The sequence below is a fragment of the Arvicola amphibius genome, chromosome 7 (assembly GCF_903992535.2).
Source record: "Arvicola amphibius chromosome 7, mArvAmp1.2, whole genome shotgun sequence".
Classification (NCBI taxonomy): domain Eukaryota; kingdom Metazoa; phylum Chordata; class Mammalia; order Rodentia; family Cricetidae; genus Arvicola; species Arvicola amphibius.
Genome location: NC_052053.1, coordinates 121,433,329 through 121,460,185, shown reverse-complemented (window position 1 = coordinate 121,460,185; position 26,857 = coordinate 121,433,329). Strand labels below are relative to the sequence as shown.

The 26,857-nt window shown below is 40.6% G+C and overlaps 1 protein-coding gene across 2 annotated transcripts in view; it reads left to right on the top strand.

Moving 5' to 3' along the window:
- Akap6 (A-kinase anchoring protein 6) overlaps nucleotides 1–26,857 on the top strand; it is a 410,870-nt gene that overhangs the window by 365,205 nt on the left and 18,808 nt on the right. For both annotated transcript variants that reach the window (XM_038336827.1, XM_042055440.1), the window contains one exon: nucleotides 6,782–6,997. In XM_038336827.1, the coding sequence (XP_038192755.1) occupies nucleotides 6,782–6,997 (216 nt within the window). The remainder of the gene's footprint in view (nucleotides 1–6,781; nucleotides 6,998–26,857) is intronic.

Below are 26,857 nucleotides of genomic sequence, written 5' to 3'. Positions count from 1 at the left end.
TATTAATAACTCTACCTCAGTAGGCCTTTTAGCTCTACCTTAGAAAACCAAGCAGTACCTCTGCATTTATAAGTGTATTATTGGTCCTTTTACTGGCCCAGGATTGTATAATAATAATGATGATGATAATGATAATGATGATGATGATAATAATAATCTCTAATTTCATGTACTCTCTACTTAATCATAAAATACATTTTAAAATTTTTTATTAATGACTGTGTGTATGCCTGCTTGTGATATGTGTATGGGGTGTGAGTGTGAGTGGGGGGCTCATGCCAAGGACGTCCTTGGGAGTGAGTTCCCTACTTTCACCAAGGGTTCTAGGATTTGCCCCAGATCATCAGGATTGAATGGGGGGGAGGTGCTTTTATCTGCTAAACCATTTTGCCAGCTACCAAATAAGTCTTTTATGACATAAAATTATTCCTGATGTAAACATTATCTCAAGACTTTCCATCGGAACATTAAATTACATTGTTTTTATATCTGTACATATTATAGGATGTCTTCTCGGAGACGCGTTATTGATGAGGCAATCTGAAGTATTACTGGTTTTATTGGACAGTTCTTATTCCATGATGATTTTTGTGTGTGTTACATTTTCCTCCAGGTTCATATCCACACGCAGACAAATTAGAGCATAAATTCTAGGAAAGCGAAGGTGCGCACCTTGTACGCTGCCGTATGTATCACTGAGAAAGTGCTGGGTACACAGCGGGCTCTCCAGAGGTTCATCTGCTGCGTGGGTGGGTGGGTGGATAATAATTTAGGAATTATTATCATCGGACCCTACATTAACATCTAGATTTTAGAAAATTGTGGTTAAACTTAAGATTTTCAACTTTCTTCCACAATGCCAGTCCTCTCCTCCACCTTCCAATCTTCAGATGCCTCCGTCTGGTCCCGTGGGTCCTATCCGGTCTCTTGCAGCTTGTAAAAACCTTTCTTGTTCTCCAGGCCGAGTGCTGGCATTAAGTGGTTATACAGCGAGCAGGAGCGGTGGCCTCACTGTTCACAAAGCGTGCTCCCTTCCCTTGCCTTGCTGAAACATACAACATCTTGATGAATTAGCTGTTATCAGCAACCTTTGCCTTGTATTTCTAGCTCTCCCTTGGGGGAATCAGCCGTATTATAAGTTCCTAAGAGGCACCACGTCTTGTTAGATGCCTGTCACCCGCCAATGTTAATCCTGTAATGGAAAGTACAGTGTTTGGCGCATAACTGATACCCATCAAGAGGTTACTGCTATAATAGATCGCACTCACACGGCCTTTGCCGAACTGACCTCCTTGGCAATGATCTGGAGTCAAGGAGTCAAAGGCTACTTCTGCCCCCGAGACATTCTACACTGTAGGTTTGTTAAAATCAGAGTTTAGGACTTGTATGTTTGTGTTTCCAAAAAGGATCTACTCAGGGAACATCTCTAATTTGTGAAGTTTAATCTACTCTGGGTATAATGGAGTTGTCAAGCTTTAGACTGCATTCACTTGTAGGTCTTCCCTAAGCCGTGACTCACTGTGCCTTGCCTGAGAATCCCTGATTCGTATAGGTGTGAATGACACCAGAGAGCCTACAAGCTAGCTTTCTTTTCTTTCTTTCTTTGAGATACTACCTTACCCTGTACCCCAGCGGGCCTGGTAATTACTATTTGGCTCAGGCTGACCCCAAACTTACCGTCCCCTTGCTCAGGCTCCTGACTATCGGGGATTATATGCGTATTCTGAATGACTGGGAAGACTGGGAAGAATTTGCAGTTCTTTGTTCTGGGGTGATGCAAGTACTCTCTGATCTGGAGAACACACCCCAAAGATCCCTGTTCCTGGAGATATAACTACATAGAGCAGATAGGAGGAAAATTATCACCCATGAAATCAGAATAGTAAAACAAGAAGAGTCCAAAAATTTTAAAAAGAAATTACATAGGCAGGAGTTTAGGAACTTGCCAAAAAGAGAGATCTGTGCTCTTGACACGGTTTAAACGAGAACACACCTGTGTGTTGCTGTTCTTTTCTCGTTCTGTCGCTTTGCTCACACTAGGCTGAAGGTGCCTTTATAAAGAGCATTGCTTCATTTAGCTTTTCATTTTAACACATCATCTAGCATCCCAAGACTTAGTTCATGTTGACCTACTCAACAGAGTTAACATGAATATAAAAATTCTGTCAGAAATACTGGGTATAAAATGCTTTGGAGTTTCTCCAGTTAGATTTGCTTCATTGTGTTCGACATTTGCTTAGTTTGGGGGATTTTTGAACGATATTTTTCTTCTCATTTCTCTTCTTTTCTTATTTAGCATGTGTTTTTAATATAATAGCTCCTGTAATAACCGTGCTTGTTCTTTTATTGTGTGTTTATTTGCACTCATTTGCATTTGGTGAGGTAGCTAATACTCATTTGATGTCAAGAATGTGTGCATGCAAGTAAATGTTACTTATTTGTATAATATGTGTTCATTTAAGCAAATGTGTAACACCATGATGGCCAAGCACTGACATTGGAAGTCTTCCCTTCAGGGCTGCTAAGAGCCTAAAGCCAATAATGAATGTCTTATTTGGCTTGGTGGAAAACGGTAGAACTTGCCAAAAAGTAGTACAAATGGTTATCATTTGTGAGGCTTTGGGTTCAAATCACAGCACCACACAAGGAAAACAGAAGTTGAGGTTGCTTGTTTTAAAATTGTATTTGGCTTGCTAATATGAGTAGTTAAACATGGAAAAAGTTGACCAAGCTGGGAGACACACAAAACAAAGCACACGTCTCTCCAAAATCCATGTGTTCCACCATTGGTGAATTAAAGGTCAGATTGGCAGTTTATAAACGTGGGGGGAAAGCTGTTATCCTGTTAGCAACTGTCTTACAATGTGACCCCAAGCAGATGCCTTCAGTGTGGGGGACGTCTGATAGTTTTATGGGAAAAAAGAGCGTAACTTCTCGGCCCCAAACCATGGAATTTTGATGATTTGTTTCAGCCTTTCCATGTTTACTACAAATCTGTCTTTTTAGAAACATGACAAAAGTTGGTGGAAACTTTATGAAAAATAAATAAAGGGGCTAGTTAAAAACTTGAGAGTAGCCTACCAGGACTGTTCTACTGGGAGATGACACTAAGATTCTGATAAAGACCGGCTGGTACAGCGCCCAAGTGCTTAGAATCCCTTTCTTAGACGGAATTGAAATTCCTTTTAAAAAGTGTTTTCTCAGCCTCTTCCTATTTCCCAAGAAGGTGGCGTGACTCGCATCAGAACCAGTAGGATTTCTTTAGAGCATGCTTCAGAGTTGGCTGTAATGGCTAGCGCTGTGGATGTTTCTCTGCCCCCTCCCCTTCTCCAGCTCCCAACACGAGAACCACTTCTCACCACCTAAGCCCGCTTGATCGTGAGCCACCTTAACAGGTCTCTGGGCTCTCTACCCTTTAACTACCATCACTCATATTGGCTCCTGTCCTTTCCTTACAGGTGAATGAACTTCCAGCAGCAGCTTGCTGGTACGCACATCACTTGGTGTCTGTCTCTGTCCTCTCTCTCTCTCTCTCTCTCTCTCTCTCTCTCTCTCTCTCTCTCTCTCTCTCTCTCTCTCTCTCTGTTTCTGTCTCTCACACAACTTTTTCTTCTCTTTTCCTCTTTCTCTCCCTCCCCCCACAGAGTACTGTACTTATTTATGTAGTTAATATCTAGTAAAGTCTCCGCTCCTTGACAGAAGGAGCAAAGACTTGTTCTCTGTGTAATCCTCCATTACAGAAAGAAGGCCCAGCAAATGGAAGACACATCACAGATGTGCGGAGATCGTGGAAGGATGTTTGTCTTATTCTATGACTTCCTTACTTACTTAGCTGGAGTTTCTGTTTTCTAAAATATATTTCTCTAAAATCTAAGGCAGAAAATAATAATAATCATTTGCTCCCGCTAGTTATATTTAACATTTCTCAGTACATATGGAGAATGTGTATCTCAGTTTATTAGAAAAAATAATGTAGAATACTGATTCGAAGGAAGGTTGCCAACAAACCACTGATTTTATTTAGTATGTGTGATTATAAATAAATACATTTTTGATGGTTGTCAGGGAAACACATTTATGTAGGAGAATGTTATCAGCTGTCTCTAGGTAAAAAGGAATACTGAAACAATGTTAGGTACAAAAAAATCCTCCAGTTTCCTTTGAACAGTTCACATGGAAAATATTAATCTAGGATACAGATTAAACCCTTAAGATATTTAAAGTGAAAACTGCCAAATCTGAGGATGCAAAACGCATATAGCAAATGTTAACTGTACCTGCTTTTGTAGTTTACATTTTTAGAATGTTGTTTCTGTGGGGACTATGGTGTGTGTGCATAGTGAGTGCACATCAGCATGGGGGGGGGTGTGCATCTGCATTTGGACATGAGGCCAGAAGAGGACATCAGATGTCTTCTAGTGTTCTGTCTTAATGGCCTGAGACAGGGTCTTTCTGCACCCAAATGTAGCTTCAGCTGGGCTGGGTGGTAAGGGAGCCTCAGTTTTCCGTTCTTGCAATGCAAGAGCTCCAACCCATTTCTTCAGCCTGGCTTTTGCAGTTTTTAAGGTACTCTGTTTATCTTGATTTGCCTGCATTAAGATGTAGATGCAGATTGTCTCGATATGTAGATACTCAATATGTTCTGGACACTTTCAAAAATCATGCTCAGTAATCTTTATGAAAAACGTATTACATCCCAAATAGCCTCTGTGAGGACTTCGTGAGGTGAATGAAGCCCATCTGAACTGCTCTGCAATGTGGCCTGAGATAACCCCACACAAATTTTTAGTGCCGTTCATTATGATTTTTCCCTCAGCTAAAAACTTCGAGGTTTTTTGTTGGCTTATAGATATGCACTTATTATTCTACTAAAGAGAGGTTTGCAAAATCCAAATTCCATCAAAACATCTCCTGATTTTTTTTAGCCCTTTTCTTTTAACAATTTAGCCACAGTTCAAAACCCCAAATCATCAACATTCATGTCTGTAGGTCTCATTTGAACCAATTTTAATTGGCCATAACCATAACACTTTCTTGCGTGTTCAATATTTGGGCAAAATTTGGTATTAGATGGGCTTCATCATTTGCATGCCTTGACAATTGTAAATTAAGAGGACAAGTTGAAGTGAAAGTATGAATGTGTGTGTGTGCATATGTATGTGCGTGTGTGTGCATGCGTGTGTGTGTACATGTGTGTGCCTGTATGTGTCTCACAGTATGGGGTAGGAGTGGGGGTTGGGGAGGTAGTTGGGAGAACTGCTGGCGAAGATGAAGACAGTATTATTGCTTTACTAGGCTCCAAGCTTGTCGTTGCTTGTCTAGGGGTTTCCTGTCCTCTACACTGAACTGGTGAATAGCATCAGTAAAGGAATTTGTCAGAGCCAGGGTGGTATCGGGAGTTATATAGGAAAATAGCAATGTACACTAGGAAAATAAAGAAGGATTGGTCCAGGAAACCTGGCTCAAACAGCTGCTCTCGTAAGACATGAATAATAAAATTCCTAGTCATATTTTGCCATAAATAGAGGTTTGGGAATTTGTCATTCACCTCATTTAAAATGCAGAAATATTAAAGGTACAGGTTCTCTCATTATGGAAATAATAGAATTCCAGCTATTACCGAGTTAGGGTCATTTAAATGGATATAGCATGCATTATATCAGTAAGTGGAACATCTGTATGGAATGTCCACCTGCTGATCGACTACTCCTACCCCGTGCACAATTCAGCAAACAGCACTTAATCATCTCAAGACTTCTTCTAATGAAGCCTTATCTAGATTAACATTTTAAGCACAAATACTTTCAGGCATTAAAACCCTCACACTAAATGAAATTGCATTGTCTTGTTTACCCTTGTTGATTAATAAGCAATCTGCTAACTGTTGGAACAGTACAATTGTGGCAGGAGAAGGAGATTAGTAATTCAGTGATGTTTGTGGGTATAATCATCATTTCTCCTGAAGGCTCTGAATTAGAATATCACTTACACACTATCCGTAGGCAAAGAAAGGATATAATATTTTTAGACATGTGTACCCAGTATTTTGTTTCAATCGTTCAGCTTAGGGTCAGCGCAGCAATACAAATGCTTCTGAGAGGCAAAGTGCTATTTTGATGCATGCAGATCCTTTTTAAATGGTGTGGGTGTCTATTAAAAGAATCAGAATAACCAGCAAATTGTGCAGTAATGATCCAGTGTCTCGATTTCTGTTTTAGGAACATTATTGCTTTGTTAATCAAGCGTTGGAAGAGAAATACTGCCCACTGTTTTTTAGATAATAGAGTTTACATATGAAAATTCTTTGCAGTATTATTTATTTTTGCCAATAAAATACTGAACTTTTTCCCTCCAAAGGATCTAGGGATAAACGTAGAAGAATAATTGCACTTGGAGGAGGATTTTCTATTTGTTGTTGTGTTTCCTTTGACCTTGACCCAATACCCTCACTCTGTTTACAGTCTGCAGTTCATATGACTTAAGCGCTTTTTCTCCACCATGTGAGAGATTGCTAATACCTGGGTGTCAAGGCAAGATCTTCCATTTTGGAAGCATAAATCAGAGCAAAGGGGACTAGAAAACAGAGGCTCCTAAACTCCCTAGCGTTCATCAGCTGTGTATTGGAGGCCACCAGTCTCAAGAAAAGTGTAGGTCCCTTCTTGCCCTAGTGTTTGAAGCTGAGCATGTCCGTGCAATGTGAAATCATGATGTAAGTGATTATCTCGTTTCCAGAAAGCCAGTCCTCCTAACGCATACAAACTGGTCTACTTCTGTATTGCAGTCCCTCTGTCACGAGATCAAGCAGCGTCGTAGAGGGGTGGCCTCCATTCTCCGGCTGTGCCAGCACCTTCTGGATGACCGTGACACCTGCAATCTGAATGCAGACCACCAGCCCATGCAGCTGATCATTGTAAACCTCGAAAGAAGGTGGGAAGCCATTGTCATGCAAGCCGTCCAGTGGCAGACAAGGCTACAAAAGAAGATGGGAAAAGAACCCGTGAGTGTCACTCCCCCACAAAATTGGCTCTTTTTTTTTTTAAGCAAACATGTACCCCTAGGCTTGGCCAGTAAGTTCACTGTATAAGCTTCTTCGCAAACTAGAGACATAACCATCCCCTAACCAAAATTCCATTAATCATAACAGAAAGTTACTCATGTTGCTAACATGCTTTTTAGTGCATCTCATTGTCTTTTTTAAAAAGTTACATGTATATTTTGGTTATCCTTACCACTGAGGATATTAATTCTTTCATTTATTCCTTCACCAAAACGTTCGCCAAGCACACACTACTCCAAGAATGTTTTGCTAGGAGATACTTTAATACCCTGAGTACATGGCGCAGTGTGTGCACTCTGGGTACAGTTTCATTGCTTGAATATCTGTTGTTTATCTTTCTGTTTAATGAGGATTTAAAGCCATCTGTACACCTGTCCCCAGCAGTCCTGCTTCCAGGGTCTTCTGACGGATTACTGAGAACTGTCAAGTTTCCTCCGAGAGTTTAATGCAGTGTTGGTAGTAGGGGGTAGTGATTTCCATTAACCATTTGCCAGACCTGCGGGTGCAGGTTTCAACAGTTACTGGGGGAAAGAAATATGTACGAGTAGAAGCTGCTTTATTACAATACAGAATACACATTTGCTCTGGAAGCCTTCACATTCTCAGGAGGAAGAAACCGTCCCTGGAAAGAGGGTAACCCCGAAGAAATGGTCATTAGAAAGAGGGTAACCCTGAAGAAACCATCATTAGAAAGAGTGTAACCCTGAAGAAACCATCACTGGAAAGAGGGTAACCCTGAATTAACCTCAACATCAGTGTCTACTAGTTGTAGGGCCACTTTTCACATTTGACTTAAATAAGTGAAACACACGTAGAGAGTGGGGGTGTTTTATGTATATGAATGTATATGCATGCATATACATATACATACATACACATATGTATATGCACATACATATACTGGAATATAAATGTACATATATATTCATTCCAGTTCTACATAATATTTGGAAAATTCAAAATGCAAAAAAGGGAACCCAAAGATACATTTCTTGTCATTGAAAATAGTTTCCACATACAAATTGTAGTCTTATCAAAGCTTTAGGATTTACTTTTCTGGTGTGTTTTAGGTCAGGGACTCAGGGCAATAAGGCATGGAATCATTAAACATGCCTGCCCCTTTTGCTTTTGTGTCTGTGCTGAATCTCAGGGAGTGATTTCTTTCAACAGTTCTGTTCAACTAATCTTAACGGAAGCTGTTACAGTTCTTAAGACTTCCAAATTATTATCAATAATCAAGAATTAGATGTCCTTTCTTTTCATATTTCTCTTTTTTCTTTTCCTTTCTTTCTTTCTTTCTTTCTTTCTTTCTTTCTTTCTTTCTTTCTTTCTTTCTTTCCTTTTTTTTCAGACAAGGTTTCTCTGTGTAACAGTCCTGGCTGTCCTGGAACTCACTCTGTAGACCAGGCTGGCCTTGAACTCATAGAAATCCTCTTACCTCTACCTCGGAGTTCTGGAATTAAAGTGTGCACCACCATGCCCAGCAGGGTGTCTATTCTTGAAATAATTTGTTTGTTGTGAAACTGTTTAACTAACATCTTTTCTTCTCCCTCCCTCCCTTTTTCTTCCTCTCCCCTGCCCCTCCCCTTCTTCTTCTTGATAATTTTGTAAAGGCAAAAAAGGTTGTTATCCTTTCTCTGCTTTGTGGTGATGATAGTGAGGCTTAGCTCAGCACCCCTGGCAGTGGGAAAAGTTTATGGCATTTTCAGAGCATTCAGCTGGTTTGGCAAAGACAAAACTGATCCAGGCTTTATTTGAATCATGATCAGGAATGCTGGATTGAGCTCTGTAAAGTAGCTGTAGGGCATGGATGTTTACGTACATGCATGTGAGTGTGTGTATGTGAGTGTGTTGTGTGTGGTCACAAATGCCCATGTGTGGAATATATGAGAGTTTTTGCATGTGTGTATGCAGGTAAGCGTGCTCCTGTGGGGAGGACAGAAAAGGACGAGTCCTTCCCTGTCACTCTCTTGGCACAGGGTTTTCTAGAATCTGGACTAAGCTGACAATCAGCAAGCCCCAGAGAGCTGCTGTTTCCATCCCTCGCAGTACTGGGGTTATAGGCATATTCCGCTGTTACAGGTATGCAGGGATCTGAACTCGGTCCTCTTGCTTGCACAGCAAACACTCTCTCATCTACTGAGCCATCTCCCAATCCTCTGGGTTGTTTACCTATCTCTATAGTAAAGGCAAGTTGCTTCTTGGAAGTTTGAACTAATGGAAAGAGGTCATATAAATGACAGCGAAGCCTCTCCTAATGAGGTGATTTGGAATAATGAAGGTAGCAAGTAAGGATGTTAGTGATAAAAATAGACTGAAAGTCACTCTCAGGAAAGGAGCAGAGGGATGGAGAATGGACCACTCGGCTGCTGGGAGTACTTAGAGGAAAATATCTTGGTAGGTGAACTGAGGCAGGAAAACCTACCCACTGTGGGTGGCACCATTCTCTAGGCTGGTATCTTGGTTGTCAAATTTAAAAAAAAAGGATAAAGCAAGCAGAGTGCTAGCATTGTTCTCTGTGCTCTCTGCTTCATGACCTTGGACACAATGGGATCAATCATTCACCTTAAGCTTCCACGGTCGTAACTTCTTTGCCGTCATGGGCAGTACTCTGAAACCGTGAGCCAAAATAAATCATTTCCACCTAACTAGCTTTCGTCAGTTGTTTTGTGGTAACAACAGGAAAACAAGCTAATGCAGACAAGATCAAACAGGTAGAGCCCAGAGATGAGACAGTATCTTCAAAGTAGCTGGAGGAGAAATGGAGAGACCCTTTCAAGGAGAGTGACTCCCAGATTTTTCTCAGAGACGGGAAGTCAGGAGATGGGAAAGGCAGAGATGGAGGTGAGCCGGCAATGTGAGAAAATAACCTGGAGCTTCCTTCACAGAGCAGGTGGCATTCCAATAGGAAAGGAAGTAGAGTTTCTAAATATCTCTAGCAGAAGTGTTTGTCGTCAGCTACTAGGATGTCAAGGGAAGGCCATCAACCAAACAGAACTTATATCCAATGGAAACCCAGATATGCAAAGGAAAGAAGAACGTGGGGCGGATCACTGTGAGCAAATGAGAAACACTTTCCTATTATTTCAATCTCTTTAAGTGTTAATGGACTGTTTAAATCAAGATAATAGCATTGCATGGTAGGATTTACAACATGGAGAGTCACAAGTGCCAGGAAGCAGCTATGCCACAATGCTTTGTACTCTTCATTTTATGTGAGGTACTGGAGCATCCTTTCAAGGGAGGCTGTGATAAGATCAAGTGTGTATGGGCAGCTGCAACACCTGGAAGATACAGCAAAACAAAAAGCTAGAGTAAGATACAAAAGGAAATGAATAGGGTCATTCCTCTATATCACCGTCTAAAGAAGGAAAAGAAAATAAGAAACAGACGTAATAAGGCTTTTAAGGACAAGATGAGATTTAATGTGGCTGCATCAATAGTCCCAGGGAATGAAATGGACTGAAAACTACTTAAAAGAATATAATTGTTAAATTGGGTAAATTAAAACCTACTATGTCTCTGTGAAGAGGCAAGGAAAACAGAGTGTGGTACAGAAATTCCAACACCACGCCTCAACAACTGATAGACCAGAAAATAAATGTGAACATAAGAAGACACGAATGTTATCATGAAACAACGTGACCTAATTGACATCTAGAACACTCCAACCAAGTCCTCTCAGCAAGAAAGGAGGTCCAGACAAAGGCCTCCCTCTTCGTCCCTGTGGGAAGTTGATGGCTTCAACTGTGGGAAATGATAGGGAAGTTCTTGACGGGTTTGAAAACAGAATTACTGTACGACCCCACAGCCTCTGTTCTGGGTGTGCGCCATCTCCTCACTAAGGTACCTGTATACCCGCATTCTTCAGAACATTATTCCCCAGAGCTAAGACATGGACACGGAGACCATGACCAGTGGATGAATAAAAAAGCAACTGTAATCTGTATAGTCGTCCTTTATATGGAAATTCAGACATTTGCCACAGCATAGAGTAACCTAGAGGACATCATATGAGATTAAACAAGTGGACAGCAGAAGAAAAATGCTGGGCAGTCGTATTCATATGTGGAATCTTAAAGTAGCAACAGAGCAAACAAATCTATAGAGACAGTGGACTAGTGATTGCTGGGGCAGGATACAGGGGCAATGGGAAGAGGTCCATCAAAGAACACAAAGCTTCAATTATGGCAGAGAGAATATCTAGAGATATAATATATAAAAGCAAAAATATAGTTAACGATATTGCCTCGCATACAAGGAATGTGTTAAGAGAGGAGGCTTTAGGCATTCTTACCACACACATGCACAAAAGAGGCTCTGAGATTATGGATATGCTAATTTTATTCAGTGCACTATTTGCATATCAAAGCATGGTGATAATCTTATATATACAACAAAAATGGGTAAGCTTGTCATCCAATAGCAACAAAGATGACATTATTTTTAAGTGTATACAGAATATATATCAAAACTCTCTTCTGAATCACAAAAAGTTTTTTGAAAAGAATTTATATTATACAAAGCACAGCCAAGGCTCCCTAGAATAGTGTAATCATGTTCACTTAACGAAGAGTGTGCTCTTTGTCTATCGTAGGATTTTAGTGTAGAGATACTGTATAGAAATGTACTCAGACAGTGGTCAAATAAATAGAGTAACATGCTTAAAGTTTCTACCGTAGTCTTGCTCCTTGCTTAGAGGATCTTTGTGAACAACGTCCTTCTCAGTATTATACCTATTTGGAGATAGCAGGTCAAATAAAGATAGAAACAAAGCCAGAATCTTTCTCCAACTTTGAGCTATCCAGGGATGTAATTTCAGAAAGGAAAGCTGGAGAAGATCCAGGTATCATTTAAGAACCGTCCGACAGTACACTGCATCAGCGTGCCCACTCCTCACTTCCAGACGTGCTCCAAGCTTTTTGAAGCGAATATTTGAGAGTTGTTTGTGACCACTGAGTATAAAACTGGCTTTGAATGAAACAGCACAGAACCAGTAAGCAACCCCATAGGCAGATAGATCTTCCCACAAATGTCAGTAGGGTTCCCTCTGGGAAACACTTGGTTCTGTCAAGAGTTACTACTCCTATTTTCATGTACACTCTGAGGACAGATCTTTTCAAATATGCATCTGAAAGACATTCAGTACAGCTTTGCCTAGCTTTGCTAGGAGGCCCAAAGCGTTATCTACAGGGCAAGATAACTTTGTCCATAGGAGAGGCGATAAATTCGGGGAGAGGGGGGCACAGGAGATGCAGGAAGGAGGGAGAGGATGGGAAAGAAATAATGTAAATGCAATGTATTTGTGTAATGAAGTCTCAGAAACTAAAATCAACTAAATGTGTGTGTGTGTGTGTGTGTGTGTGTGTGTGTGTGAGAGAGAGAGAGAGAGAGAGAGAGAGAGAGAGAGAGAGAGAGAGAGAGAGAGAGAGAAGAGACTTGTCTTGCCAGGCATGGTATCATAGGTCTATCATCCCAGCATGCCAGAGGCGAAGACAGGAGAGCTATAGCCAGAGCTATATAATGCACTCCAGGCTAGCCTGTGCTACTTGGTGAGATCTTATCTGAAAACAAACAAACAAAAAAGTATTGGAAAGAGTGAAGAAATTCATCTTTTGCATTTGTTTTCCCATCAGCCTTTATCTCGTATGAGGCCTCTGTTTTATTAGGCACAGTAGTTGTCTGGTAATATTAATCATTCTTGCTTTTCAAGTGCATGCTTAAGCAGAAAGAAGCTAGATTCCTTTGAAATGCCTTGTTTAAAGCAAGTGTACCTTTGAATTCTCGGTGAATTGAGGGTTTGAGGTTTTATCCTTACACACATTTTTCCTCCTTCTGCTCTGATCCTGCAGAGCTCTCCTGAGAATCGAACTTTGTGTCCGCAAAAAACCATACACATTTAATGGCCTTGAAAGTATACACCACATCTAGGCACATAATTGAAAATAATAAGGCCACAATAAATGGGATGGCCCCAGGGTAAAACACCCAAGGGATTCAGCTGGTGTCACATTGCATCAGTGTCCATGCATCATGGTAATTGAGGTAACATAACCAATTACCACATTTTAATTAGAGTTCTAAGGACTTGAGAAAAATTGCAATGGTGAGCCAGCTCACTTTCGAAAAAGAAAAGAGAGAATGAAATAAAAAGGAAGGAACCTGACACGCTGCCTTGCTCAGGCCGTGCAACAAGGGGGCGTTATATACCCCCCCTTTTCCTTTTTCTTTCTTTCTCTCTGGGTCCCTTCTCACTTTCTCCATATTGCTATCGGTGGTCCATTTTGAAAACTAAGAACCTTTAAATGCTGTTTTTTACTTAAGTAATAGTATCCTCACCCTGATTTAACTAATGATTTTACAACTTTCTGACTGAAGACATTCCTTAGAAGGTAATCTCAGACTATAATTTCATCTCCTATCTGGGTGTTTCTCACACTGTAGCCTGAAGAGTCATCCTAGGTATTTAAATCGGTATCTAAACATAGTGGCATATTAATAAGGTACACATTTCTTTGGCTCTGGTCATTAAACAAAAATAGACTTAGACTCCACCCCCCATGAACAAAAATGAAATGCAGAAAGAATTACTGCATTTAGAAAATAAATTTGACTTGTGGCAATTATTTTTATAAGGCTAGAGTTTAAGTGAGAAACCTCCTGTAAAATTTTACCGCTGCTACATAATCAAGTAATTATGTAATTACTTGTACTTAATTACTTACAAGAGAGATGGTTGTTAAAAAAATTCTTATACATGTCAAAACCAGCTTCCTCCTCTAGAATATTTCTAGCCAAGCTCCCAATATCAAAAAGTTCTTTCAATAGCAATACCCGATAAATAGTTTCATTTTACAAATCTCCCATTATTTTCTCCAAAGATATGAAATTACATCATATAGCTATCTATAGACCCCCTCTCCTGTTTCTCCTTACGGTCAGAGAGAGGTGGAGGGAGGGAGGGAGGAGCAAGAAGAGAAGAATAGAAGAAGAGGAGCAAGAATAGGAAAAGGAAAGAAAGAAAGAAAATTTAAACTTATAATTGAATGTTAAATATAAGATGTTAATCTGAGGAATTTTCAGTAGAAGAGTGAATTTCTCAAGTGAAGGGGGAGGTGTTCCATGAACGTCGCAAACAGATGCCCTGATTAAGAGCTTGGCCATTACTTGTGTCACTGTGGCTAATTACTTTTCTTTATACACCTCCGTGTCTTCATTTGGGAGACAGGAGAGACTTTCCCTGGCAGTAATTAAAGCCTTCTGCCAGTGCCGTTGTTACCGCTGCTAGAACCACCATCAGCACGTTACTCTTGTGGTTTAGCAAACCTTGGCTTCTAAGACCAGAAGGGCAGGAACACCTGCCTCCAAAGTCTCCTCCCTTTGTAGCTCCAAAATTTGAAGACTGAGTGTTGTAGTTGCCCAAACAATTCTAGCTCCCACCACCTCCACAACTGCTTCTGTCATCACCGAATCCGATATAGGCATCCCCACTGTCACCAAACCTACCACAATCGCCACAGCTGCCACCAAAGCCACCATGACCACTGAAGCCTCATCCATGACCATAATTGTCATTACCATCCAAACCATCTTCAAATCATCACCAAAGATTCGATTCTGGATTATTTTGACCTCTTTGGCTGGATGAGGCACTAGCCATCTCTTGCTTCCATGGGTTTTTCTTACTTCACAGCTGTGACCGTTCGCGGTACATTTCTGGGTGACGACCTTATCTGTGGAGTCATCATCAAAGTCATGGTTTAAACCACTTCGATTTTCCCATACTGTACAAAATCATCTCACAGATGTTCTTCCATGTCTTCCTTACTGCCAGCAATGCTGAGCTTTTTTCAGTTAACTGGGCCGCTGGCTTTTGAGACCTTTCTCTTGACCCAGCTCTCTCTGGCTCCACAACTCTTCCAGCCACCCGTGTGGCCTCGCATCGATGGCTTCACCCAGCTCTTCCACAGGGGTGTAAGTGAAAAAAAAAGCTCCATTTGGTCTTTGGCTGTCTTTTTTTTTTTAATTAAAAATTTCTGCCTCCTCCCTGCCTCCCATTTAACCCCCCTCCCCCCTCCACTCCCTCTCCCTCTCCTATCCAGAGAGCAGTAAGGGTTCCCTGCCCTGTGGGAAGTCCAAGTTCCTCCTCCCTCCATTCAGGTCCAGGAAGGTGAGCATCCAAACAGGCCAGCCCCACCCCCCAAAGCCAGTATGCATAGTAGGATCCAAATATTTTAAAATCTTACTTTTTGTTTCATTAGTATTTATCAGGAGCACAGAATAATGGGTTTATTGTGATATTTTCATGCATTTGGATAATGTGACACGATCACATCATTGCCTTTTCTTGTCCCCTTGCTTACTCTGCTCTTCCCTTTGCTCTTCCCAGACACTCCAGCTTTTAGAGTGGAGACTCCACACGTGAGAGAGATTGGGTGCTCTTTGTCCTTGAGTATGGCTCATTTTTCTTGGCCATGGTGATCTCTAGATTTTTCCTCAGATGATACAATTTTATTCCTGGTGAAAGAATACTTCCCATTGTGGTTGTTTTGCACATCTTCCCTATCTGCATGATCACTTTCTCTTTGGTTAGGATTTTAAAATTATTATTATCTAATCTCACTGATCCTTTTGCTATCTCCAGTCTATTTATGGACCCAGTAAGGGTTTTCTTCACTTATTTTGCATTTTTTAAGTTTTGATTTCTAGCATTTGATTTTATTTTATTGGGCGGCTTTGTCTCTTCTTACATTCCCTGTGTATGCATGTTAGTGACTTTTCCATTTGAGGCTTTAGCACATTAATACATTGTTTATAATACATTAAATACCACATGTAGCATTTAATGCATTTAATACATAGTTATTTCAGACTTTCTGGTAATTCTAAAATCTGTGTCCTATAGAGACTATTTCTGATGCTTATATCTCCAGATGTTCCCCTGGCCCCTGAGCATGCCTTGTATATTTTGTTGTTGTTGTTGAAAGCCGGAAATGGTTACCAGGTAATAGAAACTGAGTTAGTGAACTCTCCATGTGAGGTTTATGTTCATCTAGCCGGGAGCTGAGCTGAGTCTCATAGCTCCAGCCTGAAGTCTTTTGTGCTGAGCTTTAAAGTCCTCTCTGCTCTTGCTTTTGTCTCTCCTCTTATCTTCAGGATTTCTTAGGAATCTTCCTCAAACATCTTTTATCACTTGCAGCCCTGGTCCACTGGTGCACTGGAGCCCTGTGCTGTGGTGATAACGGATGAGGATGCAGATGCATTCTCCATGGCTGACTGCAGTTTCTAAGTGTGCTGTGTCTTTGTCCTGTGAGCTTCCCCATTGTCTCTGAGTTTGTCCACCTGTTTAGTTAAGACAGGAAGATAAGAGGGGTTGATGCCAGAAAAATGCCCTTTCTCCAGATGGAAAAAAAAAAGCTGTATAAAGACTTTTCTGCCTGAAATAAAGACTCCTCTTCTGGATATACTTCACAATGATTTCACACATGCACACACCCGACCACTAATCCTCCTGTTAGAATTACCAATGGTCGTCTAGATTCCATTCCATATTAGCATGCTTATCTCCACGTACTCCTCCAGTCTACTGAGCGTAAGTGCATCTGACTTAAAGGGTTGAAATGGTATTGGAATTATGCCATCCCCCTCATCAAGGATATGTTGTAATTCCATTATTCTACAAAATCAAAGCCCATAACCTCCCAAGCCTCCACTGTTGGATCTCCACTGTAACTGAAGAAACAGTTTGGATCATTTTGTCTGTCTAGGTCCAAAATGTTTACATTTTTAAGTTTTATTTCTAGAATTTAATTTTAGTTTTTTGGTGGATATATATATTTATATATATACCTATATATATATATGTGTGTGTATATACATATACACATACAATATATAATATATATGTGTGTGTATATATATATATATAAATTATATATATATATATACACAACACACATACATACATATTGGCAAATGATATATATACAAACAAGTTATAAATCAGTAAATAAAATAGTCAACCATAATGAACATTCAACCTAACTAGCTAGGAAAGACATTAAGAGTAATATTGTCAGTCTCCTCAAAAGCATTTATCATTTTAAAATTTATCCACAGGTAATCTGAGCTATTTGTATGATGATATCCTTATGTTATCTATAAATCTGACCTCAACATGGAAATAATATGACATTCCAAAAGCCTGTGCTTCCAGTAGAGTTTTAAGAATATCTAAAGTGATTAAAACTCACATTATTCATAAATATTTTACATCCTAGAACGTTTGATACAGTGCAGAGCAACATGTGTGTATAATGCAGATCATGCCTCACATGCATGTTACAGTTCTGATTTTTAACGTGATCAATGTGTCCTGGGTATAAGTTCGATGTTTCCTGGGCTTATGTCAAATATTTTATATTTTATTATCTTCCTTACAGTTTTATAGATTTAAAGGAACTCTTGTATTATGATACATCATCTAATAATAGAATAGTTTTTCTAAAACTTCCTGCCTAGCTCCTGGGGGTCAACTGAAAACCCCTTCACCCCCCAGTTTCCCTCTGAATACTCTGGTCCACATTGATCTTTCCCCTTTCTCTATTCACCCTGCCCTGCTCTGCTTTCAAGTCCAGTTGTTCTTTTTATCATATCCTCTCTCTAGGCAATCACACTCCACCCCTAGCTCCAGGAGCTCCAGATACACAAGTCAGGACTGCAGTTCTCGGGAGAGCTCCCCAAGGCATTTCCAACTCTGTTTGTTCAAAAGAAAAATCTTAATCTTTCCTGACAAAATGATCTTCTGCAGTAGTGTGGACTGCAAGGAAACACACGGTCAGCTCTTCAGTCATGTCAAGGCTAAGAACAGGGTCTCCTTCACCCTTCGGCCAGTCTGTCCCTCGCATCCAGTTCTTCATCTCGGCTAGTGAATTTTATTGTATAAAGGGCCCTTTCCTCTAGGCACTAATGCCACCTTAGTCCAGGCTGACAGAGTCTTTGGCCAATGGCTAGTTTGCATAGACTATGTGAGCTATGACTGGTTTGCAAAGCCAGCCTTCAGCACACGTGAGCTGCACTTGTTCTTAGCCGTCCCTCTGCCGTGGCCTTTCTCGTATCTTCTCATATCTCCTCTCCACTCTACAGGCTATGGAGTCTTTTAAAAGTGTTAATTTTTTTAACCCCCACTTTCTGTTTGTCTGGGTTTATAGAGGTCTCTGCTCTCCCTAGAGGCCAGACCCTCTGCTTGCTGCCAAGCCCTTCAAGGGCAGACTTCTTCTTACCACCAAGCCTTGTTCCTTCTGCCCTCAGGGGCCATCCAGCCGTTGGCTCCCTCCCAGAAAACTCTTAGAAATCTCTCAAAATTGACTATAATTTCACTTTTCAGAAAGATTTTCCTTACCTCTGAGAATAAACTGAATCTCTGAGATTAAGATATATATATATATATATATATATATCATAGATTATAATCTGTTATATCATAGATCATATCATAGATTATAATCTGACCCACTAGCTGCAAACCGTATCTTTTTGTACTTTATACCTGGTGATCAATAAATTTGTTGAATATATAAACATATTTTCTCAAAGTATGTTTGTGGTATAAATGCATGGAGTTGTCTAAAACTTAGTAATACTTGCCTTAGGGTATTACTTATTTTCATTTTTTCCCAATCAGCCACTTAGTTCTTATTGAACTACATCTTCACCTTCTGACGTATTCATGTTTTAACCAACAAAGAAGCCTCTTATTTCTTTATGCAGACTCTTACCTTGTGTCTTGAGTTGGTTAGCCATGAACTAAGATATTGAAGACTTTACAGGGCAAGCATCCTGGGGAGAACACAGGCTTTTGCAGTGGCCAGTCGCTTCCTTGTTTCCTATCCTGAAAGCAAGTCTGTGTTAGCATTTTCTCCATGTTATGACTCAAAAAGGGACATGAAGCACTGGTCTAGAAATACAGTCAGGGAGCGTTAGTGCCAATCTGTTGATCATGGGGTCACATTTGCATTCTGATTTGAGAGAAAACATTTAAGGGGAAATGCCACGAGTGTCAAATAATTGTCTCCTCTTGCTGCAGGAAGATCAGACCCACTCCGACTTTGTTTTCCATTTAGGTCTAATAGTTAGGTCTGTTGCTTCCCCTGAATTATGTTTGCAATTTTTAAACACATTTATGACTGAGTTTACTGAATGTCAAATAAGAATATTATGTTTAAGTCTTGGGAGATTGAAATTAAGATATCAAAATTGAAAAGGCAACTTTTGTGTATAAAAGGAAGTACATAAAACGTTATAGATATAAGCCCATAGGCTCAAGATGTCAACGCTAAAGCTATTTTAGCGCACATAAAAATATTCTTCTCATAGCCATAATGTTGCCAGTTTATTATTGTTGTCTTGCAAATACACATTGTATTTTGAATGTTTAATCCCTTTGCACGCATAGCTTTTGTTGATTCCACTGGGTTATGGGTTAGAAGGGAATGAAACGACCAATAATGTAGAAACACCCTGCGCGTGCGTGCTGTATGGATCCCACTCTGGGATTCTTGCCTGCAGAAAAGCACAGCACTACTCTCGATGAACTTCCAAGCCATATACACTGACAGTAAGACAATATTGACATAGATGAGACAATAATTGCTCCAACTGTGTTTGGGATGGAAATGGCAGCATCTGTTACAAAAGTAACTACGGAACCGTGAGATGCTCCCTGCGTGTTCAGTGTCTGGGCGGCAGCACCCTGTTAGGTCAACGCATGTTTGTTAAAGAAATAAGCGACTCTCTCTCTGATGTAAGAAGCAAAGGAGAGAGAAACCTCGGAGGACTAAGTGATTTTGAAAGTATTCTTTAGAAGAATTTATGACTGAATTTTGACATTTTTAGAAGAAGAAAATAGAACCCACACCCATCCATCCATTCCTTCACTTCAAAATGCTGATGACTATCTACTAAGAGCAAAGGTAGAGTGTGCCGCTGAGAGCAGGGACTGTGAATGTGTCACAAGGAGCAGGGACCGTGAATGCAGTAATTGTTGACGTGAATATCAGCTTCACAGGAATGCTGCAAATTGAGTGCCATTATATGCAATTAGATTATGGGAAGCCTTAAAAACCACAATAATGTAGAGTAAAAATTTTCCTGTTGCCCAATGTTTCTGTCCTGTCCAGTTCCCACAGTCATTAAGTCCCAAAGAAATCACACAGAGGTCTATATTAGTTATAAACTGACTGGTCTAGTAGCTCAGGCTTCATATTAACTCTTATAACTTACATTAGCTCATTATTCTTGCCTATGTTAGCCACGTAGCTTGGTACCTTATTTGGCGAGGCAGTCACATCTTGCTTCTTCTGTGCCTGGGTCACAACTGCAGAATGCAGAATCCTCTTCCCAGAATTCTCCTGTTCTCATTGCCCTGCCTCTACTTCCTGCATGGTTGCCCCACCTATACTTCCTGCCTGGCTACTGACCAATCAGCATTTTATTAAACAAGTACAAGAAACAAATGTTTACAGGGTAAAACCATTGTCCCACAGCATTACCCATTGAAAGTTGATTGTGCTTGTTTCCATGTGTGTGAATAAGTGTGACTTGATTTTATGAATGAAGCAATGCAATGCAAGGATTTATTTTAGGAGGCTCGGTTTGGATGGGGCTACATAGGATTATAGCAAACACATTGTTGTCTCCAGTTTTGTTTAAAGTTTTATGATGGGGTTTTCATAAATTTCCACGAGAGCGGTTAATGGCCTTTTAAGTCAGAAATCTCTTTTGTACATCTGTGTTAGTCAGGTTTGTTTTGTGGCTCTGACGAAACGCTGAGAAAATCGAAGGAGGAAAGGATTAATTTGGCTCATGGTTTCAGAGGTGTGGCTCATGTTTAGTCAACTTCATTGTTTCTGGGTCTGCAGCATTGCAAAGACCTAGTGACAGAAGAGTGTGTTAGGATGTAACTGCTTGCCTCGTGTTAGCCAGGACAGAGAAAGAACAGGGGAGAGCCAGAGACCTAGCCCCCAAGGGTGTATCACCAAGGAGTCCCTCCCATTGACTAAGGCTCACCTCCCAAGAACCATTGAGTTCTGCACCCATCACTGTCAGAGACCAGAGGCCTCATGATGAAATGGCTTCCTGGTGTCCCCCCTTTGAATTCACCTCTGCTTTGAGGATCAGCCATTCAACAGAGGTCATGACAGGAGTCCACTTGCTTTCCTTGCTGCAGTGGAGCTCTGGTTTTAGAGTTTGGAATTGTGGAAATAAAGGGTTTTTCACTGGCCCAGTCAAAGGAATTTTTCAGTCATTACTAAAAGGAAGTGCTTTTTTCTTCACTTGGTGAAGTGTTTCCAACTCCCTTGTCCTATATTTTAAAGACCGTTCTACAATAAACTTTGAGGATATTTATCTGATTAGATGAATCCTCGGGCCCTGATTTCTCTCTTTTATTTTAGCCTTGAGCAAGAATAGCTATGACAATTGCCCCTGGGTGTTAAAGGTCTACAAGCTACTAAAACAATCCATTTTGAAAGCATTTTTGTATGTAAGTCAATTTTGTTCAGGATAAAGACATTTTAATGTGGTAGAGAGCAAAATATCTTCTATTTTTTGTCCCTCATCCTCTCTCTGTCATCCTTATCTGTATTATCTCTGTTGGCTCATCTTACCGCTTTTGCTTCTCCCAAAGATGGGACCTGGGGAAAGGAGTTGCAGCAATGCTATCCAGGGAGCAACCTCCTCTTCCCTAGGACACCCATCTTGCTGAGATCAAAAAGAGTCAAATAGAAGCAACAAGCCTCATGTGCAGAAACGTGGAACAGAACATATCAGCTAAGGATGCTAGGCAAATCTTGCCTACTGCATGGTGCTTCCAGAAGCATCTTTGCTGGACCTTTGCTTCCCGCATCACCCCCTACCAGGGACCTCAACCCAATTAAAGAGCTCAGTGTTAGGCGGAAATAATCAGGGCTGGAGAAAGGGCTAGATGAGAATTCAGGTAGCTTTGCATTTTAAAAGACATTTTTGTAAGATCACTAATCCACCGAATCCAAACTGAAGACATTAAAACTGTTTTAGCCGACAAAGCAAACCCGGGGAATAGGAGAGGTCCAACTCACGCCTTTCTGCTTCCTTCGTTTCTTATGTTACAGTTAGAAAGAACCCACTTCAAATACAGAGAGGGGGCCAATTTTCCAAATGCAATTCCCCTATTCTTTTTTTTTTCCTTAGCAGCCCGCATACAGTAGCAGTGGCAAAATAGACAGCGATGTGTTGGATTTTGTTTCTCTTCATCTGTGTGACATTTGTGTCACCACCGTCGCTCCAATCCATATTCAGGTCTTCATGTTTGGTGTGCAGTAATATGTAAATTATCTCGCCAGCTGCGTGGAGCAGTGTTTGTTTATTCTATTTCTTTTGGCACTGCACAGAACTGAATTTCTGCCAAAATGGGGCTGCTTCAGGGAGCATTGATGCTCCGGGAGGAAGTTTTGAAAGGAAGCGCACATCATAAGTCTTCACTCTGTGAAGCAGAAAAATCAAAACAAACTTTCTGTTTACTAAACTATCGGTATTATGAATGTAAAATAATGTGTTTGTTAAAATATAATGAGCTCGCTGCCCATCTCCTGGTTGTGTGGCGTATGTGGGCTTTGGAAATGAGGGCACGATGCTGAGAAAGCCGGCACATTTTGATTCTTGGAAAGAAAGTAGGTGAAGTGAAATAGACAGAGAGAACATCTAGAAGTTTAAGGAGGGAAGAAATATTTTAGCATGCATATTAATCTTTGGAAACACATGGCATATACATGCATTTAAATGTGGACAGCTGTGGCGTTTAAGCGCTAAAAAATTTCATTAATGATGCATAGAGCTATCTACTTCTGTTGGCAGGCCTTTCAGTCTTCAATCTGACACCTCCTTTTTTATCCAGCAAGCTAATTTCCCCTCTTTTGTGAGGAGTAACTGTTTTCACACTGCTGCTTGCCCAGCAAGCCTCAGTATTGTTTCAGGGCTAATTATCTTCTCCGGCTTCACCTTCCCCAGTGAGGAGAGCAGGACAGTTCCTTCAGCACTAATGAAAGCTAGGTTTTATGGGTGCGTTGTGTAAATAAATGTAAGTTCTGATCGGGCCAACATAATAAACGAGTTCCTAAAGTTTATGGAGTCGCTGCTCATCTAGTACTTAGCTAAATAATGAAGCAAAATGATTAATTTGGTAAAGGGGGGGGGAGCTTTAGATTTGCAGGAGAAAAGTAAAGGTTGTTATCAGTTTAATATGCAAGCTATCTGCAGGCAAACACAAGGATTCTGTATTGATCTGGATGCTCCTGGTGGTCCCCAATGGCCGCAGCATGTGCATAGAGAACGTCTTAAAGAGAAGTCCCCTAAAAAAATATGACTGATCCGGTAAGGGGTGGCGATCATCTGGGATTATATTTTCCTGATTACTTCCATTTTGCTAATAGAAAAACAACCACCAGGATTTGTCTAATAGGAAATGTTCTCTGTTGCACTGAATGCAAGCTCAGCAGAGACACCAGTCATAAAGGGCTGCATTGCCAGGGTCTTCAGGGAGTGAATCCAGCAGGTGCGGTGTAGGTAATTAGCCCTGCTGGCTGCTCAGGGTTTTGCTTATCTGTACCGTAAACTCAGTGTATTCTCCAACTGGACCTCTTAAGGACCCTCACTCCAAGGGTTTAGAGCATCTAGATATATTCAGCTAAAAAGAGAGGATTAAACGCACCCTAGCCTCTAAAGATCGCTTCTTATTTTCATTTACACAATCAATCTGAATGTAAGGTAATTGATATTTCTTTGCTATAGAAATCTGTGCTTGTTACAGTTGAAAATGCTGACATGTAAAAAAAGCTCCCTGTGAACCCCCAGGAGAGTTGCATCAGTCAGTCTGCTGTTGCTATGGCAACACCGGAAGAAAAAACTTCATGGAGCAAGGATTTGTATTGGCCCACAGTTTCAGAGGTTTTAGATCAGATGTAATTGGCTCCATTACTTCTGGGCCCAGGTGGCACTGAGCATCAGGGCTGGGAACCTGTGGTAGAGCAAAGTCACAAAAGGCTGGAAGTGGAGAGAAAAAGACATTAAGGAGCCCTGGGACAAGAAATGCTCTCAGAAACATTCCTCCAGGGACTTCCTCTCTCCAATGGAGCTCTACCTCCTGATAGCCATCCCCAGTGGGTCAACCTGTTAATGAAGTTAGCATGCCCATGGCACACTGACTTTTCCCACCATCAGCCAGGGACTAAGCCCTCAACACTTGGGCTATTTTAATATCCAAACTTCAAGACCCAGGACCACTGCTTTTATTCCAATCAAGATGAGTTTTAAAACACATTAGGATTTCAGAGACTTCAGTGTTTTTACCTCAAAATCTCAAACGCAATTCTACATTTTAAATGTATCTAAGGATTCTATATCCTAAAATCGGAAGTATAAAATTTCTTGAAAAACTTTCAAAAACAGGCATTACCTGCTAGGAACATTCATCCTGAACTTTTAGCAACCGTCCCAGCATCCATTGTAGTTTGTGAACTCTCTAGTTGTTTTTGTGGGGGCAGGGGGAACAGCGACAGCTGAAGCAAGGTACCCTGGCAACCCCTCTGAGTAAGAAAGCAATGCTATAAATCAAGTGAGGTATAATAAGATGTAGATACAAGGGTTGAACTAGATCAAGGAAACGAGTCACCAGCTGACCTGTCTATTAATCCTCACCCTCGAGCCAAACTACTCACTCACACTGCCAACACTCTTTGCTTAATTTTTTTCTCTTGAGTGATGTGTTTTAATCATTAACGTAGAATTTTTTTAAGAAAGAAAGACGGTCATACCCTGTTTGTCCAAGAGGAATAGGTAATTAAGAACAGCGATGTCCCAGTGGTGTACCTTCATGGACATGAGCGGATACGTTCTTTCAGTGTGCGTGGTGGTCCTTCCCCTCGTTTCCTGGGAATATGTTTCGAGAGCCCCTCACAGACACCTGGTACTAAACCCTACGTGTTTCAGTACCATGCTGTTTCTCTACACATGCCCATAGGACTGCCTTTTCCTTTTTAACCAAAGCTGATCACACACTGTAGCGACAGCTTTTGCTACTAGAGTTTTGAAAGCAAAACTAGCCCAAATTGCCTTTTTCCTTTGCAATTTCAAAGGTGGAGGAGTTATTCTTATAATACATCTTGGAAGCCTCCATGTTCCGCTTTGCTTTATCTTTCCTCATGGAGAACGTTCACCTTTTAATCAAACAAAGCACCCTATGGCGTCTCTTTGGCAAATTCAAAACGCCAGCATCAACTCTCTTGTGACATGAGGCTCTGACAAACTAACAAAATGGGAGCTAGTGACTTGGTCATAAGAAACTAAGGTGGTGAAGGTGTATGCTGAGTTATCTACAGGTGGGTAGCTCATACACAGTGGATACGCTAGACGGAAGGACGGTCCATATCGAGGTAGAATGGGGCAGGGTAGCGTGGGCTTTGCTATGATACTCAGAAACGTGTTCAATTTAAATTTTATGAGCCGTTTATATCTAGAATTTCCCATTTAATATCTTCAGGCCTCAGCTGACCATGAATTACTGAAACCGTGGACAGCAGAACTGCAAAAGAAAAAAAAAAAAAGCCATGGGCGCACTCTGTAAAGTGCAGATGCGGGACAAAAGCCAACTCTGCTGTCCCATGAGTGGCTTTTCAGGCGGACATCTGTGTATGGGCAAGGGTTTCCTTGTATGTTATGCTACTTCTAGATCATTCTAAGAATTTTATGTCATGATTCTAAGAATTTTAAGACCTGATACCAAGAATGCAAATCCCAAACAGCTGGGATAAGCCAGAAAAATGAGGTGAGACGTTATCTTTGAGGGGAGCTCCTCCAGCCAGCCGGCATGTGGGTCGCTGGTCCTTATATTTTTCTTTCCATGCAGTAGACAAAGTCAGCACTACATCTCGACTCCATTTGGAATTCCTACTCTTTCACTGAGGTAATTTTTCTTTTGAACTTCCTTTTAATTGTTTCAGGTCTATATAATACCAAAGAGGTAGGAAAAAAGAAATTCCTTTAGTTAAAAAAAAAACTTCCCAGTTTACTTTCATTTATATTAATTTTTAAACAACTGTAACTTTGGTACTGTCTTGAAGTTCTAAGAAGAATTCCAGGGTCATCTGGGAGAGTGACTGAGAGGAGAAATGAAATCCCTCCCCTCTTGTGTCTGTTCTGAGGGGGGAAAAACATTTCAATTATTTGCATGCAAAGCAATGATAAAGATAAAATAGTTTGTTTACTGGCAGAAATACGCTAATTTATAGTTTCTTCTAGTCCAATATTCATAGTTGGATGAGAAAGTAATTCTGCCCTGCAATGGAGGTTAACAGTAAAGGACGTGGGAGCTGGGTATAATGTGTGGGTGTCCGAGGTCTTAGCCACTCTGGAGACTGAGGTGAGAGGACCCTTTGAGCATTGGAAACACCATGACCAATACAGTGCCAACCCTCTGGTCATGTACAAAGAAAACAAGGACAAAATATGAAAAATTATTTATACAAGAATGAAGAAGAACAAGATTGTTACAGGCATTGATTGATTTCCACCTCGCTTTAACTAGGTTAATATTTACCATTGAAGTTAGACACTTAAGATTTATGTATAAATTATGAAATAATCTAAATGTCCTTAATTTATTGGCACAAATATATTGCTTCTCCATTAAAACACCATTTCTTTGTATCCAAGTCCTCTGATGGGGTATTTATAGGTGCTTGGTTTTCCCTCCACACACAGCTTTTACTG